Here is a 19699-nt window from a genome sequence, read left to right as displayed (position 1 = left end):
ATAATAAGAATAAAATAAAGTATATAAACCAGTGGTTTTAGGCCTGGTGCAGTGGCTCATGCCTGTAATCCCAGCACTTTGGGAGTCCAAGGTGGGTGGATCACCTGAGGTCAGGAGTTCGAGACCAGCCTGGCCAACATTGTGAAACCCCATCTCTACTAAAAAAAAAAAAAAAAAAAAAAATTAGCTGGGTGTGGTGGCACGCGCCTGTAATCCCAGCTACTCGGGAGGCTGAAGCAGGAGAATCACTTGAACCTGGGAGATGGAGGTTGCAGTGAGCTGAGATCACGCCACTGCACTCCAGCCTGGGCGACAGAGCAAGACTCCGTCTAAAATAAATAAATAAATAAACCAGTGTTTTTTAGTATATTTACAGAGTTGTACTTTTTGAAGCTTTTCATTGACAGACTCAAATCTTTTTTCTCTATTCCAGCTCTTCTTTTTTCCCTTCTAATTCCTCTCTTCCATTTCGTCTCTTTTTCTCTGTTTTGAGCCTTATTACTTGCACATTAGTCTTCCTGGATCTATCCTCCAAATGTATTATATTTGCCGGGTGATTTTTATTCCTGTATAATTGTGTCTGTTTGAGTTATTTTTCCCGCTTGCTCTTCCGGATTACTAGCATAATTCTCTATAATGTCCAGCCTCTTTCAATTTGTCTATTAAAATTTGAAAATACATGTTTTACTATTTTTTTTTAAAAATGATCTAGTTGGACACCCTTGCCTGATCTTATTTCTTTTCATGCTTTTCCACATAAGGGTTTCCACAGTTCCTATCAGTGGGAGGCACCTTTTCAGGGTGTTCAACTTGTCTTTCCCTTCTGGTTTCTGGATCCCTTTAAGTGAGCAGATGATGATGATTGCCTGCATATGGCTCAGCGTGGCCTCTCTGTTCCTCAGTGAGCAGGGGCATGCAAACCTTCCCCCAAAGACTGAGGGAGCTGAGAGGCTGTGGAGACAAAGTGACTCCATCTTGGATGCTAATCTGCCATGTTGACTTCTGATTAACCCAGGTGCCATGAGTCACATGGGCCTCCTCATTCCTACTTTATTTACTGTTCTTGGTAAGGACATGTACTTACTGTAAATCCTGTCGTTTTTTGTTTGTTGTTTTGTTTTGTTTTTAGAGACAGGGTCTTCCTCTGTCACCTAGGCTGGAGTTCAGTGGTGCAATCTCAGCTCACTGCAGCCTCTAACTCCTGGGCTGTAATGATCCTCCTGCCTCAGCCTCCCAAGTAGCTGGGACCACAGGCACATGCTACCACTCCCAACTAATTTTGGTTTTCTTTTTTGTAGAGATGAGGTGTTTTGTTTCCCAGACTGGTCTCAAACTCCTGCCCCCAAGCAATCCTCCCTCCTCTCCCTCCCAAAACTCTGGGATTATAGGCATTAGCCACCACATCCAGCCCCTGCCTTTAGATCAAAGCAACCTTGATATTATGGCACAAATTATAGGCTACGACGCACATAGCATTCCTGCCTGTTCTGAAAGGTTGCTTTTAATTGTCTCTACAGGAAGTATACACCCTTTCTGGGGTAAGCCCTGGGTCTGGGGGTAATAGGTGTGGCGATCTACCTGACTTGCTGCCACCCACAACTACACTTCTGTCTGTAAATTCCCCAGCAAATCACCACTTACTGACAAACTGGATCTATCTGCCTTGTTTTTGGTTTCTCGGCTCCTTCAGCGTTTGGGAGCCACTTTACATGTATGACCCTTTCATGGAACAAAGGCTGAATAAAATAAGAGGCTGACAAATCCAGTTTCTCAGAAAGAAACTTTGAACGAGGACTAAAACAGAAGCCACGTCTGGGAGAGCTGCGAGACGATGGACACTCCAGAAAACATCCTTTCTATAGCAAGGTTTTAGGGTAAAATATATGCAGCTAGTCACGTCTCAGACTTTCTTGCCAAAACCCATTAACCACTGGGGAGGTTAAAGAAGCATGTTTGTGAAGGGTTATTTATGCAGCAGGCATTGTTTGAAGACTTTGCTGCATTGCACTTTGCTATGCAAAAGTGGACCACTGGTCATCATGTGTCCAGAATTGGTGGGTTCTTGGTCTCACTGACTTCAAGAATGAAGCCGCAGACCCTCGCGGTGAGTGTTACAGCACTTAAGGTGGCGCGTCTGGAGTTTACTCCTTCTGATGTTCGGATGGGTTCGGAGTTTTTTCCTTCTGGTGGGTTCGTGGTCTCACTGGCTCAGGAGTGAAGCTGTATATTTTCACGATGAGTGTTACAGCTCATAAAAGCAGCATGGACCCAAACACTGAGCAGTAGGAAGATTTATTGCAAAGAGCCAAAGAACAAAGCTTCCACATTGGGAAAAGGGACCTGAGCAGTTTGCCACTGCTGGCTTGGGCAGCCTGCTTTTATTCTCTTATCTGGCCCCACCCACATCCTGCTGATTGGTAGAGCCGGGTGGTCTGTTTTGACAGGGTGCTGATTGGTGCGTTTACAATCCCTGAGCTAGACACAAAGGTTCTCCACGTCCCCACCAGATTAGCTAGATACAGAGTGTGGACACGAAGGTTCTTCAAGGCCCCACCAGAGCAGCTAGATACAGAGTGTCGATTGGTGCACTCACAAACCCTGAGCTAGACCCAGGGTGCTGAGTGGTGTGTTTACAAACCTTGAGCTAGATACAGAGTGCCGATTGGTGTATTTACAATCCCTGAGCTAGACATAAAGGTTCTCCACATCCCCACCAGACTCAGGAGCCCAGCTGGCTTCACCCAGTGGATCCCGCACTGGGGCTGCAGGTGGCGCTGCCTGCCAGTCCCGCGCCGTGCGCTCGCACTCCTCAGCCCTTGGGTGGTCGATGGGACTGGGCGCCCTGGAGCAGGGGGTGGCACTCGTCGGGGAGGCTCGGGCCACAGAGGAGCCCATGGAGGGGGTGGGAGGCTCGGGCATGGCGGGCTGCAGGTCCCGAGCCCTGCCCCGCGGGAAGGCAGCTAAGGCCCGGAGAGAAATCGAGCGCAGCGCCGGCGGGCTGGCACTGCTGGGGGACCCAGTACACCCTCCGCAGCTGCTGGCCCAGGTGCTAAGCCCTTCATTGCCCAGGACCGGCAGGGCCGGCCGGCTGCTCCGAGTGTGGGGCCAGCCAAGCCCACGCCCACCCGGAACTCCAGCTGGCCCGCAAGCGCCGCGTGCAGCCCCGGTTCCCGCTTGCACCTCTACCTCCACACCTCCCTGCAAGCTGAGGGAGTGGGCTCCGGCCTTGGCCAGCCCAGAAAGGGGCTTCCACAGTGCAGCGGTGGGCTGAAGGGCTCCTCAAGTGCCACCAAAGTGGGAGCCCAGGCAGAGGAGGCGCTGAGAGCGAGCGAGGGCTGTGCGGACTTCCAGCACGCTGTCACCTCTCAATGGCAGCTTTGCTTCAAAATGGCGTCTTTGTTGCCATGCAACAGGCTGTATTCCTACACTCCACCTCTCAAAACTGGCCCTGACAATTTCACGTGCTCATCTCTTCCATGATAGTCCCTGGGCCTAAAGGGAGGACCCTTGATAGTGCATAGTTTTAGCAGCAGTGCGTTGGCTCCACTGGAGGCAGATAACACAGCAGCAGTAAAGGCTCAAACAAGACAGTAAGGAACGTACGAGTACAGCACCTAAACCAAGAAGCAACTTCTGCCACCAGGTGCCCCAGGACCCAAACCAGCTGTGAAGCCAATTATTCAAAGTAGAGGTCTGAGAGCTTGGTTATGTGGGCTTTTATATCAGTCATTAATTTAGCGATATTAACTGATTCATCAGGAATATAAACACAGCAGTTTTTCCAATTGCACAAGTACCCCATTGTGCAGCGTGAGTATATGTAAAGCCTGGTAATTTGGGAGGACAGACTTCCTCATGACAGCGACTTCCATGTTTAAAAGAGAGATTCCCATGCAGCTATCATTTAAAGTTTTCTTTTTTTTTTTTATTTTTTGTAGAGTTTCTTTTTTTTATTTTTTGAGTCAGAGTCTCGCTCTATCACCCGGGCAGGAGTGCAGTAGCACGGTCTTGGCTCACTGTAACCTCCACCTCCCAGGTTCAAGCAATTTTCCTGCCTCAGCCTCCCAAGTAACTGGGATTACAGGCATGCGCCACCACGCCCAGCTAATTTTGTTATTTTTTGTGGAGATGGGGTTACACCGTGTTGGCCAGGCTGATCTCGAACTCCCGACCTCAACTGATCCACCTGCCTTGGCCTCCCAAAGTGCAGGGATTACAGGCTTTGTAGAGTTTCTATATGCCAGATAATATCTTCAATAACCGGATGAGGAAGACAAATGGAGGCCAAACAATCATACCAATAAAAAACAGATCAGAACCAGTGGGATTTCAAATGAGGGAGATTGATAGGCTTTGTAGTGTGTGAACTATTCAGTCTGTGCCCGTGTATAATCCAAAGAACATCTTCCTAAACATGCAGGGGGTAACCAAGGCCATAAATTGGTACCACATATCCAGGAAGTTCCATTTGGGGCCAACCAAAAGATGCCTGCACACAGTGTCTGTTCTGTAACATGCCCAATGAGTATTTTATTATATTATAGCGTAGTATATAAATATCAGTCTCTTGCTATCCATCACATATCCCTTGTGCAATTTGGCCAAGTATCTTTAGAATGATTCATTTGTTCCCAAGACTGAGGAGCAAGTTGACTAACATGGCCAAAAGATGGAATTAACCAAATAAACCCAGCCTGTTTTTGGGTATCAGGTTGTTTTGTTCTTTATTTAGGGTGTTGTCACTCTCTAGCAGGAAATAGCCTATCCAGCCTGGGGCTATTTGTCGTTCCAAGCTCGGTGTGTTTCCTCCTTGGTAGTATATCTGCTGGCATCTTCATGTGCAAAATACACTGGTTGTCAATGAGGTCTGGGAGCAAGCAAAGCAGTCGTCTCAATTACCCCTATGGGAACAGTGGTAGACTTGGTGGACCATTGTCCTAGATGGTCACATGGGGCAGGCGTCCCTGCTTTGGCTGAATTTAAAGAAATAAAGGTTGGAGATAACACATTCATCTGCCTATGCAAGGTAGGTTTCCCAAATTAGAGTTTGAATTTGTGCTTTCAACAGACTGGTATTTCTTTCAATTAACCCTGCTGCTTGGAGGTTCTATGGGAGATAAAAGTGCCATAGTGTATCATGTTTCCTGGCCCAGTCCTGCATGTCATATCCAGCAAAATGGGTCCCTCGGTCACTGTCAATGTGCCAGGGATATCCATACATAGTACTGAGAGCCTCTAAGCCTTTAATAGTACTGGCTTGATTAGCTTGCTTATAGGGAGAATCTTGCAGCAGTCCAGTAGCGGTGTCCATGCAGGTTAACATGTATATATTTCCTTGGCTTACAGGGACAGTATCTAAATAATCCACTTGCCAATCTGTTACATGGTGGACAGCCTTCTGAATATCTGAATATGTCCTGCTCGATATGATCTACAATAGAGAACATGGTAAACAATTTGTAAGAGCTGTTGGGAGGGCACTATATATTTTTTGTTGTTGTTGTGGAGATGGGATCTCGATATGTTGCCCAGGCTGGCCTCAAACTCCTGGCCCCAAGCAATCGTCCCACCATGGCCTCCCCATGTGTGAGCCACTGTACCAGGACTAGGTCACTATATATATAGATATATAGATATAGATATATAGATATATTTTTTTTTGAGACGGAGTTTTGCTCTTATTGCCCTGGCTGGAGTGCAATGGCGTGATCTCGGCTCACTACAAACTCCACCTCCCGGGTTCAAGCAATTCTCCAGCCTCAGCCTCCTGAGTAGCTGGGATTACAGGTGCGTGCCACCACGCCCAGCAAATTTTGTATTTTTAGTAGAGACAGGTTTCTCCATGTTGGTCAAGCTGGTCTCCAACTCCCGACCTCAGGTGATTTGCCCGCCTCGGCCTCCCAAAGTGCTGGGATTACAGGCATGAGCCACCGTGCCCAGCCTGGTCACTACATTTTAAGAGCAATCCTGCTTCCTTGACTGTCTTCCAGCCTACTCTTGCACTTCTGTGACCACTTTTGTTATGTACCCAGGTCAATAGTTCAGAGGCCTGAGCTGGCATGATGTTTCTAATTTTTTTTAGGGTTTTAGCTTCCATGTTTTGTGGAACGGAGTGGTTTTTATGTGCAGTCACCTGAAATACAGTTAAATCAGCCACAAGGCTTTGCGGCTTTTTCCGTATGTCTTGCCACATGTTCATGCCCCATATAGGTTTGTGCATAATCATCCACTTTTCTTGTTCCTGTTGAGCCAGCCACATAATTAGGCCTTTGAATACAGCTCAGCTATCAGTGCAAAGAACCAGGGGCCAGGCCCATATGTGACTATTAACCAGGCCGCTTGCAACTCATCCCACTGGCTCCTCTGATGCCTACCTGTATCAAACCAGATTGTATCAGTTTGTGGCTGTGTAGCAACAGCGGTCCAAGAACAGCGGTTTCCCCTGCTGGAGTCCTCTGTACACCAAGCATCATCTGGATGCTTACCATGCCAGGTGCTGGAGTTGGAGAGGGTCAGGTGGTATCCTTTGTTTGTTCACGTCGTAACAGAGCCTAATGCAGTATGTAATTCTGGGCTTAAGGGACTCATTGCTAGCATTCTTCCTTGTTGCAAATAATCATGCCATTTATTCAAGGTAGGTGTTGGGGCTACAGCAGAGGTGGGTTGTTTAAAAATCCTTCTAACCATCCCTTGATTGGTAGACCTATTCTCACAGTCATGGGAAGGGTCTTTGTTAGCAATTCCACCTGCTGTAAAGCATTCTCTACTACTAGCACTTCTTGTTCAACAGGAGAGTATCTGGTTTTGGCTCCTTTCTTAAAGGGACTGATTCCCTAGACTGCGGTTGCCATAAGGCCCCACTCATATCCTCAGGAGCAGCAGTAACATCCAAAGTCCTAGCTGTACCCTCCAAAGGGGTGCCTAAGGCCTGTGCCTGCTGTACCAGCACTTCAGCCTGTTCAAAGCTTCCTGCTGTGGTGTGTCCCAGGCCCAATGTGCCCTTTCTCTGATAGGTCTGTATAGGGATCTCAAAAACTGTGCTAAGTATGGGATGTATACTCTCCAATAACCCAAAAGACCCACAAATGTTTGGATTTCTTTGACTATTTCTAGAGTTGACATTGTTGGGCTTTGTCAATTATTGCACCCAGTATCAAAGGAGTGTTACCCAACCATGTAACCCCTAAAAACTTCACTGTGGGCCGGGTGCAATGGCTCACACCTGTAATCCTAACACTTTGGGAGGCCAAGGTGGGCAGATCACAAGGTCAGGAGTTCGAGACCAGCCTGGCCAATATGGTGAAACCCCATCTCTACTAAAAATACAAAAGTTAGCCGGGCATGGTGGCAGGTGCCTGTAGTCCCAGTTACTCGGGAGGCTGAGGCAAGAGAATCGCTTGAACCCAGGAGGCGGAGGTGGCAGTGACACAAGGTCGCACCATTGCAATCCAGCCTGGGTGACAGAGCAAGACTCCGTCTCAAAACAAAACAAAACAAAACAAACAAACAAAAAATCTTCACTTTGGGCCCTGGGCCTTGCATCTTCTGAGGATTGATGGCCCATCTCCATTCCATAGATGAGCACCCAATACCATAAGACATTACTGCAAACCAAAACAACATGATACTGGTACAAGAACAGACACATACACCAGTGGAACAGAATAGAAAACACAGAAATAAGACCATGCACCCACGACTATCTGATCTTCAACAAACCTTACGAAAGCAAACAATGGGGAAAGAATTCCCTGTTCAATAAACGGTGCTGGGATAACAGGCTAGCCATATGCAAACAATTCAAACTGGACCCCTTCTTTACACCTTACACAAAAATTAACTCACGATGGATTAAAGACTTAAATGTAAAACCCAAAACTATAAAACCCTGGAAGATAACCTAGGTAATACCATTCAGGACATAGGCATGGGCAAAAATTTCATGACGAAGATTCTGAAAGCAATTGCAACAAAAGGAAAAATTGAAAATGGGATTTAACTAAACTAAAGAGCTTCTGCACAGCAAAAGAAACTATCAACAGAGTAAACAGACAACCTACAGAATGGGAGAAAATTTTTGCAAACTATGCATCTGACAAAGGGCTCATATTCAGCATCTATAAGGAACTTAAACAAATTTATTTTAAAAAAGCAAACAATTCCATCAAAAAGTGGACAAAGGACATGAACAGACACTTCCCAAAAGAAGACATACATGTGGCCAACAAACATATTTTAAAAAGCTAAACATCATTGATTATTAGAGAAACGCAAATCAAAACCACAATGACATCGTGCCATTGCACTCCAGCCTGGGCAATAAGAGCGAAACTCCATCTCAAAACAAACAAACAAAAACCCACAATAAGATATCATCTCACGCCAGTCAGAACAGCTATTATTAAAAAGTCAAAAAATAAAAGATGCTGGCGAGGTTGTGGAGAAAAAAGAAGCTTATACACTGTTGGTGGGAGTATAAGTTAGTTCAGTCATTGTGGAAGACACTGTGGTGATTCTTCAAAGACTTAAAGACAGATACCATCTGACCCAGCAATCCCATTACTGGGTGTATACCCAAAGGAATATAAATCATTCTGTTATAAAAGCACATGGACGTGGCCAGGCACGGTGGCTCATGCCTGTAATCCCATCACTTTGGGAGGCTGAGGCAGGTGGATCACCTGAGGTCAGGAGTTCGAGACCAGGCTGACCAACATGGAGAAACCCCTGTCTCTACTAAAAATACAAGATTATATGGGCGTGGCGCCACATGCCTGTAATCCCAGCTACTGGGGTGGCTGAGGCAGGAGAATCGCTTGATCCCGGGAGGCAGAGGTTGCAGTGAGCCGAGATCGTACCATTGCACTCTAGCCTGGGCAACAAGAGCAAAACTCCATCTCAAAAAAAAAAAACAAAATGCATGCATGTGTTCATTGCAGTGGTATTCACAATAGCAAAGACATGGAATCAACCTAAATGCCCATCAGCAATAGACTGGATAAAGAAAATGTGGTATATATACATCATGGACTACTATGCAGTCATACAAAAAGAACAAGATCATGTCCTTTGCAGGGACATGGATGGAGCTGGAGGCCATTATTCTTAGCAAACTAATGCAGGAACAGAAAACCAAATACCGCATGTTCTCGCTTATAAGTAGAAGCTAAATGATGAGAACACATGGACACATAGAGGGAAACAACACCCACTGGGGCCTATCAGAGGGTTGAGGGTGGGAGGAGGGAGAGGATCAGGAAAAATAACTAATGGGTACTAGGCTTAATAGCTGGGTGATGAAATAACCTGTACAAAAAAAAACCCCATGACACACATTTACTTATGTAACAAACCTGCATATGAACCCCCGAACTTAAAATAAAAGTTAAAAAAAGAAAAGCCATGGCTGCAAGCACAGTAAAAGCTTCAGCTGCTGACATAATGCCAACAAGATAACAAAACTAGAAGAAAAGACGGGAATGCGAAAAAAGACAAGACTCTTTCATGGGCTTTGTGCTGAGTGGATAATAGTTGCACTTATTGGGAGGATAATAATTGCACTTATTTCAGCATACCCCCTGGACAATATGAATCGTTTAATGTTGACAACGCCATGTAGGGGCAGGAAGTTGTAGGGGCTCCCATTTTCTTCCTCTCTCAAGAACAGTCTTCACTACATGCACCTTCGATCTGAATTTTTCCACTGAAGTTTGCGAAGTCTTTCCTAACAGAATACCTGTGCCTAAAATGTTTTCTGGAATAAGAAAAATAAACACCACATATGGGGCGGGGAGCTTCCCTAATACCTAGATGTATTAAAGTCCTTCTCATCCAGATCGTTTGTCCCCATAACCATTGATGGCAGACCATTGACCAGGGTGTATTTATGGATTTCCATGAATTAAAGTATATTCTGCCCTAGTATCTACTAAGGAAATAGTCTTCTCCTTATTTTTTTGAGAGGAACAGTAAATGGTGAGCTCAATATGGGGCCTCTGATCACCTGCAACGTGGGGTTGACCTTGGCCCCACTCCTAATATTGGGCCCAGCATGGAATCCCCCTCTGATAGGCTGGAGTATTAGAATGAGGGGTTGAGTCATCTTCCTCTTCTGCTAGAGGGGCAGAAATGAAGGGACAAAACAGCCCTTCAGTCTGTACTTCCCTCCATAGGCTACTAACACAGCATTTTTCATATTTTCCATATTTTAACATTTTTTACATATTTTTTCTCAGAATTTTTCTGCTCCCAATAAGTCATGCCACATTTGCCTATTCTTGACTCTAGTTGGTCGCTTTCCTGTATTTTCCCCCTTCTTCCTGTGGAGCATTATCTTTCCCCTTTGTCAGCCCTTGCCGGGTTACAAAGCACACCCCGTCCCTAGCTTTCTCAGTAGCTCCCAAATCTGTGATGGCTTCTCCTACGTCATATACATCTTTTTTTTTTTTTTTAAGACGAAGTTTCACTGTTGTTGCTCAGGCTGGAGTGCAATGGCACGATCTCGGCTCACTGCAACCTCCGCCTCCCATGTTCAAGCTATTCTCCTGCCTCAGCCTCCCAAGTAGCTGGGATTACAGGCACCTGTCACCATGCCCGGCTAATTTTGTATTTTTAGTAGAGACGGAATTTCACCATGTTGACCAGGCTGGTCTTGATCTCCTGACCTCAGGTGATCCATCCACTTTGGCCTCCCAAAGTGCTGGGATTACAGGCATGAGCCACCATGCCCAGCCCTTTTTTTTTTTTTTTTTTTTGAGACGGGGTCTCACTCTGTTGCCCAGGCTGGAGTGCAGTGCCCCAATCTCAGCTGACTGCAACTTCTGCCTCCTGAGTTCAAGCAATTCTCCTACCTCAGCCTCCCAAGTAGCTGGGGTTACAGGCACACCACCTAGCTAATTTTTGTATTTTTAGTAGAGATGGGGTTTCACCATATTGTCCAGGCTGGTCTCGAACTCCCGATCTCAAGTGATCCGCCTGCCTCGGCCTCTCAAATTGCTGGAATTACAGGTGTGAGCCCCTGTGCCTGGCCTTGCCACATCATATACTTCTTGTCCCATTTATAGGACTCAATAACATCAGCCAAGGGTTGTGCCATTCTCCTGGTGCACCCTTCAGCAATTTATTTTTCATCCCTGCAGGAAAAAACTGTTTTAAGTCCTGTGAGAACCCAAACATAGATGACTTGACTCATTCCTAATTCTTGGAGAAGCCCTTGGGCCTTTTCTGTTGACTGCCAGGAGGTCATCCTTCCCGGTAAATTTCCCTCATTAGGTCAAGCCTCCCTCATAGCTAGAATGAGCCAGTCCATAAGCTATGACTCCCTTGCGTCTGCCTTGCCTTAGCAAAGATGCTTCTGCAGGGCTGCATGGGTGGTGATGTTACTCATTTTTTCTGCTTCTCCTGTTAAGGAAATATCATCAGCCCCTGTGTCCCACAATCAGACCATCCAAGCAGCCAGGGATTCCCTCGGTAGTTGTTTAAAGGCCTTTGCAATCTCTAAGAGTTCTGCAGCGGTAGATTCCCTGACAGTGAGAGTCTCCTGTATCGGCTGACCCCCGTTTTGCTGCCAATGTTAGGTTTCGCTTTCCTTTGCATGAGACAGTGAGCTTGCCAATGATCCCCATCCCCCTCCACACCTGTGACTTCTATGTCATCAGTCTTCCTCTTCATAACAATCCCAGGGATTCCAAGTTTTCACATCCCAGTTGGGCTTTCTCATGAGAGCTCTGATTTTTGGTCATTTCCATATCTTTCGCCCTAGGTGGACAAATCTACATGCTAACATTTCAATTTTTGTCTCTTGGTCTTCAATTTTGTTTGCTAAGTTGGATGTGAGGAGAGACATGGAGAGGTACACGTCTTTTTCTAGTTGCAATTCCTTCTCTAGACATTTAATTTTGGCTTCTGCTGCTAGCCGGATCTTCATTGCCAAAAGAAGCACCCAACCCTCTGCAGTGGCTATTGGCCGACCTTCCGTACCCCAGTGCACTATGCGGCTTTCAGTTAATAACTGCTCTAGGCCACCTGGCATTTTCAAGGCATCCCTGCACTCACACAGGGGTACACAGGTATCGAACAGTTGTGCCATCCAACCCTATACAGACGTGGCTGCCGCCCTGGGGTTTCCTTACAGATGCTTCATTCTCCTTACCCATTCCTTGTTCTCCCAGCTACTGGCTGGGGGATCACCAAATGTTCTACCATGAGCAGGTCTACACAAACCTACCCCTAAATTTTGAGGGGAAAAGAGATCAAAGAAAGAGACTGACAAATCCAGTTTCTCACAGAGAAATATTTAATGGAGTCTTCCAAAGAGAAGTGATGTCTGAGGTGGCCACAAGATGGTGGATTCCCGCACTCCCTCTCCAAAAAATATCCTTTCTAGAGTAAGCTTTTAGGGGAAAACATGTGCAACTGGTCACATCACAGACTTTCTTGCCGAAACCTATGACTGCTGGGGAGGTTAGATAAGCATCTTTTTGAGAGGTTAATTATGCTACAGGCATTGTTTTAAAGCCCTTGATGCAGAACACCTTGGTATGCAGGAGTCAGACATTGGACATCTGGCGAGGTGCAGTGGCTCACACCTGTAATCTCAGCACTTTGGGAGGCCAAGGCAGGAGGATCACTTGAGGCCAGGAGTTCAAGACCAGCTTGTGCAACAAAGTGAGGCCCTTTCCCTACAAAAAATTCTAAAAATTAGCCAGGCATGGTGGCACACAAAACTGTAGTCCCAGCTACTCAGGAGGCTGAGGCAGGAGGATTGCCTGAGCCCAGGAATTGAAGGCTGCAATGAGCTATGATTGCACCACTGCAAAACTCTGTCTAAAAAAAAAATGGCCATTGTGGTGGTTTCACTTCAAGATGGTATCACTCTTACCATGCAACAGGCTGTTTTCCTATAGCCGCATTGGTAAGATCCAACTCTTTGGTTTGCTGACACTGGAGAAACCCAATAAGTGGTGGAAGATGGAGCAGTTTCTACTGCTGTGAGTTGGGGTGAACCCACCAACAGACTGCTAATTCTCTGCTGAGGGCTCTGTCCCAAGTAGGAGCCCTCCATTACCTTGTGGGCTCAGAGCAACTTAGCCTCCAAAGCAGCTCCCCTCTGTCTTCCAAGACCTGGAGGACCCTCTTCCCTGGACTCATGAAAGGGATACGTGCAGCTCTTCTGGGCGGGGATTTATGAGAATCTCGGGTCTTTGCAAGAGCCTCTTGGAAGATTCGACCTCAGCAGGCCAGAAAGTCTTTCCCTTGGGAAACCAGGGAGCACTCAGGGAGATGAGTGTCACCAGCTCCTCCACCCTGATGGGTAGTCAGGCCTGGAGCACATGGAAATACCCTGGGAACCTCGACTTCAAGTGAATATGCGCACCCCCCTCCCCCCTCCCGCCCACACACAGAGCAGGTAGTTGTAACGCCTCCACCTCATCCTGCTCTTGCCTCTTCATGTATCACAACCTAATCTCTGTGTACCACAGGCCTCACGCAGGAGCCCATAGCATGCTGGCACCCGCCCTCCCTCCTTATCTCTCGCAAGTCAATTCTCCAGCCAATCGGGGTGTCTCAGAGATACAGGGACCTTGCCCGGGGCAAAAAGGATTAGAAAATGCAGATACACAGATAAGAATGAGGTCTTTGGATTTTACTGTGGAGATTTTGAATGCCAGACGGAGTCCAGCATGGAGGTTTTCTCCTATAACTGAGTTCATCTCAGAGCTAGACACCCACCCCGGGGCACGCACAGCTTCTCTTTGTCGTGTGTGTTAGATGAGATGTATTTATTTCTTAGCTAAATGAGCAATATAGTATTCTCTTTCCAGTGTCTGGTAAAGGCAAGAAAGGTGAGGAATGCCTTCTTCAAGATTTTCAGGATCTCAAACAAAGCTGGGAGGGGTCTCCTGGGATGAATTAAAGGAAACCAGGTCTTGGGTGCCCAGGTCTCTTCCTTCCTGAAGAATGCGGCACTTGCTTCCGGGGCTGCTCAGGGCCCGCTGTTCCTCCCGCTCATCTCCATGGCTATTGAGGATACTGGTCTCCTCCAGAACCAGTTAGGACTCCACCTGGGCCTGTGGGGGGCTCCATGATTCCCTCCAGGGCCTGGGCCAAGGCCATGGTTGAGGCCATGAGGGTGGTAGACAGCTGTGTTAAAGGTGTTTCTCAGGGACAGGCTGTTTCTCTAGAAAAAGAAGAGTCAATAGTTTCAGAATTGCATCCCTGTCTACCACGCCTTTACCATGTACGCCTTCTGGAATCTTCTCCTACTTCCAACCATACTCTTCACCTAGTTCTCCTTTCTCCGGTCCTTTGTGTGGCCCCCTTTTCCCGCAGGTCAGCAGCTTCCTCTGCATTGACCTACCATGTCTCTGTGTTACTCTCTCCTGATCTCCCTTCCTCCCTACCCACCCCTGACTTGAGACCCCTTCTATTCACACCCATTTCCTTGTGTTTCTGCTGCTCCTTCCCCCAGGCATTTTCTTACATATTAGGCACTCACCACACAGAAGAAGAGCCCAGCAAAGAGCCCCACGGCTGCCACAACCGAGACCAGGGTGATGAGGAAGATTTCCCACGGCACCAGGGACCCACCAGGCTTCGCCTCACTCACTGCAGTAGATGCACTATGGGAAGTTGTGTGCATTCCAGTCAGAGCTGCTGTTCCAGAGCCTGCAGAGGTCACACTGGACCCAGAGTTGGTGGCTGTGTTGGCCCCACTGGAGGTCGTGCTGGACTCAGAGTTGGTGGCTGTGCTGGCCCCACTGGAGGTCGTGCTGGACTCAGAGTTGGTGGCAGTGCTGGCCCCACTGGAGGTCGTGTTGGACTCAGAGTTGGTGGCTGTGCTGGCCCCACTGGAGGTTGTGCTGGACTCAGAGTTGGTGGCTGTGTTGGCCCCACTGGACACTGTGCTGGACTCAGAGTTGGTGGCTGTGCTGGCCCCACTGGAGGTCGTGCTGGACTCAGAGTTGGTGGCTGTGCTGGCCCCACTGGAGGGTGTGCTGGACTCAGAGTTGGTGGCTGTGCTGGCCCCACTGGAGGTCGTGCTGGACTCAGAGTTGGTGGCTGTGCTGGCCCCACTGGACACTGTGCTGGACTCAGAGTTGGTGGCTGTGCTGGCCCCACTGGACACTGTGCTAGACTCAGAGTTGGTGGCTGTGCTGGCCCCACTGGAGGGTGTGCTGGACTCAGAGTTGGTGGCTGTGCTGGCCCCACTGGAGGGTGTGCTGGACTCAGAGTTGGTGGCTGTGCTGGCCCCACTGGACACTGTGCTGGACTCAGAGTTGGTGGCTGTGTTGGCCCCACTGGAGGGTGTGCTGGACTCAGAATTGGTGACTGTGCTGATCCCACTAGACACTGTGCTGGACTCAGAGTTGGTGGCTGTGCTGGCCCCACTGGAGGTTGTGCTGGACTCAGAGTTGGTGGCAGTGCTGGCCCCACTGGACACTGTGCTGGACTCAGAGTTGGTGGCTGTGCTGGCCCCACTGGAGGTTGTGCTGGACTCAGAGTTGGTGGCAGTGCTGGCCCCACTGGACACTGTGCTGGATTCAGAGTTGGTGGCTGTGCTGGCCCCAGAGTTGGTGGCTGTGCTGGCCCCACTGGAGGTCGTGCTGGACTCAGAGTTGGTGGCTGTGCTGGCCCCACTGGAGGCTGTGCTGGACTCAGAGTTGGTGGCTGTGCTGATCCCACTGGACGCTGTGCTGAACTCAGAGTTGGTGGCTGTGCTGATCCCACTGGAGGTTGTATGGAACTCAGAGTTGGTGACTATGCTGACCCCATTGGAGGTCACACTGGACCCTGAGTTGGTGGCTGTGCTGACCCCACTGGAGGTCACACTGGACCCTGAGTTGGTGGCTGTGCTGGCTCCACTGGAGATCACACTGGATCCAGTGCTGGCAGAGGTGCTAGTCTCATTGGAATTTGTTGCTGAAGAAATCATATAATGACAAATACATATTGTGTATATATACTTTCTGCTTATTGCTTGGCTAAATTCATTACCTAATTTTATTTAATGCTCACTATGGTGCTATAACATAGATGCTATTATTATCACCAGCTGAGATGAAGAAATTGAGGCTTAAAAATGTTGATACTGGGCTGGGCACAGTGACTCACACCTGTAATCCCAGCACTTTGGGAGGCCAAGGTGGGCGGATCACCTGAGGTTGGGAGTTCCAGACCAGCCTGACCAACATGGTGAAACCCCATCTCTACTAAAAATACAAAATTAGCCGGGCATTAATTCCAGCTACTCGGGAGGCTGAGGCAGGAGAATCACTTGAACCCGGGAGGCAGAGGTTGCGGAGAGCCGAGATCGAGCCATTGCACTCCAGCCTGGGTGCCAAGAGCAAAACTCCGTCTCAAAAATAAAAAATAAAAAATAAAAAAAAGTTGACACTGGCCCAAGTTTACACAGCTAGTGAGTGGTGGAACAGGAAACAACCCAGGCTACTGAATCCGCACTTGTGGAGACTAAGCTAAGTCAACCACCCACCCACAATGCCAGAGTTACATCATCTAGTTTCACTGGTAGCTAACCTTTTTCCACATTCTGCTATACAAGATACAATACAGATATAAAGTATTATAAAAGAATTATAGGACTAGGTGAAACTAGTATATATTGATCAATTTTTTTCTTAAGTAGTATTGCTTCCTTCTTGGAAAATATTTCTCAGAATAATATTCAGAACACACTTATATCAGAATTACTTAAGGGAGCATGTTGAAAATATTCTTAAGCAAATCATTCCAGACTAAATGAATTAGAGTTTGAGATGGGGCCCAGGAGTCTGCGTGTACAACAAGAAGCCAGGTGACTATATGCATTCAAGTTCCAGGGGCCCTTGATCACTATGGCCAAGGCTAGAGAAGAACGAGTTATATGTAGCTCAAATACATAAGAGCTCCCAGGATTAAGGGCTGTAAACCAACGTCTAAAGGTAGAGGGAAGGCTTTTAACTTCTTGGAGGCTTGGCTGGAGTTAAGGTTATGTCAAATTTTTGCCCTTGATTTCCCAGAAGGATGAAGACATTCAACCCCCCAAGCCTGTACGTGGGAAGCTGACGTGGAATTAGGTGTAGGGGTAGGAGAGAAATTGAGTTTGTAGAATATAGAAGAGTGGTATTTTATTTTATTTTATTGTTTATTTATTTGTTTTTGAGACGGAGTCTTGCTCTGCCGCCCAGGCTGGAGTGTAGTGGAGCAATCTCAGCTCACTGCAACATCTGCCTCCCACGTTCAAGTGATTCTCCTGCCTCAGCCTCCTGAGTAGCTAGGATTACAGGCATAAGCCACCCCGCCAAGCTAATTTTTGTACTTTTAGTAGAGATGGAGTTTCACCATGTTGGCCAGGCTGGTCTGAAACTCCTGGCCTCAAGACATCCACCCGCCTTGGCCTCCCAAAGTGCTGAGATTACAGGCGTGAGCCACTGAGCCTGGCCTTATTTTATTATTTTATTTTTTTGAGACAGAGTCTCACTCCGTCACCCAGGCTGGAGTGCAGTGGCACCATCTTGGCTCACTGCAACCTCTGCCTCCTGGGTTCAAGCGATTTTCCTGCCTCAGCCTCCTGAGTAGCTGGGAGTACAGGGACAAGCCAACACACTCAGCTAATTTTTCTATTTTTAGTAGAGACAGGGTTTTGCCATGTTGGCTAGGCTGGTCTTGAACTTCTGACCTCAATGACCTGCCTGCCTCACCCTCCCAAAGTGCTGGGATTAAAGGCATGAGCCACCGCGCCCCGCCAGAAGAGTGACATTTTAAAAGCAGCCAACTCTTCTTGTTCTTAATATTTAAAACCCCAACCATATCACACAGGTTGTTACCATTTTACAGATGCAGAAATTGAGGCGCAGAGAAGCAACTGACCTAAAGTACACAGTTAATAGATGGAGCCATAATTCAGATGTAGGCAATGTGAGACCAGAGCCCAATTTTAACCACTGTGTCTGACTGCTTCCTGCGTAACATACCTTGTTAGGCTGAAGTGATTAGAGTAAAATGATGATCCTCACTCTATGGAAGAGAAGCAGAGCTGGCCCCAGTAGTGGTCACATTTCTCTCCCAACTCCTCAAAGGTTCTCAGACCACCCGATTTTAAATAAAATCACTCACCAGCTTCTAAATGCAATAGTAGACCAAACATAAGGAGAACATTTCCTTTCTGCATCTTCATCTGTCTCTTTGTGGCTGGAAAGCAAGATGCCTGGGTCCTAGATGTACCAAGACTTTAGAGGGCAAAGAACAGAGGATTCTTGAGAAAGGGGACTTGAAGGTGAAGAGATAAAGGCTGGTGCTTCCAGGAGCGTGGGTCTCCTACGTTTGTGTTCCTGGGAAGAATCTTGGACTCAGGCGTGGGCAGCTGGATGCCTGGGTTCCTTAGGCTTCCTCCAGGCAATGTAGTTGCCTCTTTCTCTGTTGTGAAAGAGCTGCAGGGGCCTTTATAGCTTCATATGGTCTGAGGAGGGGTGGGGCAGTTGACCTGACAGTCTGCCAACTACAGGCAGGTGACAGAACGATACCAAGCCTGGGACGGAATAGAGCGGGGGTCAAGAGGAAGGTGAGAAAGGAGAATGACATGACCACACTAGGCAGGGTGCTGGGCTGGGTTGCAGCAGGAAGTAGAATGGGATGAGGAGATCATGGTTGTCAGAGTGGAAGGGACCCACCCTTTGAAGCAGGGATCGGGTTAGAAACCTGTTCCAGCTCAAGAATTTGTTTTCTGGTCAGGAAGTCCTGTGGGCCTGCTTTAGCATGAAAGAAGCCCTAATGAACTGAGCCAAGAGGGTAGGACCTCACATCTCTACAGCAAACAGTAACAGGGGACGCAAAAGAGACAAGTAACTAGGACTCTGGGCTCCTGGGTTATGGGCAGAAGACAAATGGAGTGTTACTGAGTATGCAGTAGGCACTCAACAATGCACATTGAAGGAACAGGGGAAGAGAGATCCAGAAGACATAATGAAGAGAGATAATGAAAACATGTTTGGGGTCTCTGGGGCATGAGAACTGAGGGTGTGGGAGAGTATTGAATACGCCCCCTGTCAGACTCATAGCAGGAGAAGGAGGGTAGGGTCTCCTTCTGACCCTCAACCATAGGAGCTCCCCTCTGTTTTGTTTTTGTTTTCAGATGGCTGTATAGGAGCCTTTCCACCCTGAGATCCTTCTGATGTGACTTAGCATCAGTTCCAAGGAAGCATCTCTCAGGAGAGTACACACCTCAGGGAGAGACACAGTGCCATATCGGGACACAGTCTGATGGGAGGAGGGAGATCAACAGTCCAAGTCCTGGAGGAGCCTTGAATTTGGTCTGGACACTTGGATATGGCCAGCAGAGGGGAAACAGTCAGCTAAAAGAGTGTGACTGAAGAGACCCAAATGAGCAGAGGGTTTGGGGAGGTCTGAGACGGCATCTGTGACCAGGCTGATGGGGTTCCAATATACAGTCTGTATTTTCTGCCATAGTCCATTGGTGTTGCTATAAAGGAATCCCTGACTGTGGGTGACATAGAGAAAAGAGGCTTATTTGCCTCACGGTTCTGCAGGCTGTACAAGAAGCATGGCACCAACGTCTGCACTGGTGAGGGCTTCAAAAAGCTTCCACTCGTGGCCGAAGGAGAAGGGGAGCCGGTTTGCACAGATCATATAGCGAGAGAGAGGAAGCTGGAAAGAAGGAATGGAGGAGGTGACAGGATCTTTT

The 19699-nt window shown here is 47.7% G+C and overlaps 1 protein-coding gene across 1 annotated transcript; it reads right to left on the bottom strand.

Moving 5' to 3' along the window:
* Positions 1 to 12277: 12277 nt before the first annotated feature.
* Positions 12278 to 18619, bottom strand: MUC21 (mucin 21, cell surface associated). The gene is made up of 3 exons (XM_034963341.3): positions 18115 to 18619; positions 14498 to 15921; positions 12278 to 14179 (listed from the first exon to the last, which is right to left on the bottom strand). The coding sequence occupies exons 1-3, from the start codon at positions 18173 to 18175 to the stop codon at positions 13985 to 13987; spliced, it is 1680 nt and encodes a 559-aa protein (XP_034819232.3). The 5' UTR covers positions 18176 to 18619; the 3' UTR covers positions 12278 to 13984.
* Between the last annotated feature and the right edge of the window lie 1080 nt (positions 18620 to 19699).

This window comes from Pan paniscus, chromosome 5 (genome assembly GCF_029289425.2).
Source record: "Pan paniscus chromosome 5, NHGRI_mPanPan1-v2.0_pri, whole genome shotgun sequence".
Lineage (NCBI taxonomy): Eukaryota > Metazoa > Chordata > Mammalia > Primates > Hominidae > Pan > Pan paniscus.
Note: the sequence above shows the minus strand (reverse complement) of the source record. Positions and strands in the feature narration are given on the sequence as shown.

What these genes read in the sequence shown, in the direction of transcription:
- MUC21 (XM_034963341.3), bottom strand. Translation starts at nt 18,175, where the DNA reads ATGAAGATGCAGAAAGGAAATGTTCTCCTTATGTTTGGTCTACTATTG. An exon ending in ACTATTGCATTTAGAAGCTG is followed by an intron (nt 15,922 to 18,114) that starts GTGAGTGATTTT and finishes TGATTTCTTCAG; the next exon opens with CAACAAATTCCAATGAGACT. An exon ending in CTGGGCTCTTCTTCTGTGTG is followed by an intron (nt 14,180 to 14,497) that starts GTGAGTGCCTAA and finishes TTCTTTTTCTAG; the next exon opens with AGAAACAGCCTGTCCCTGAG.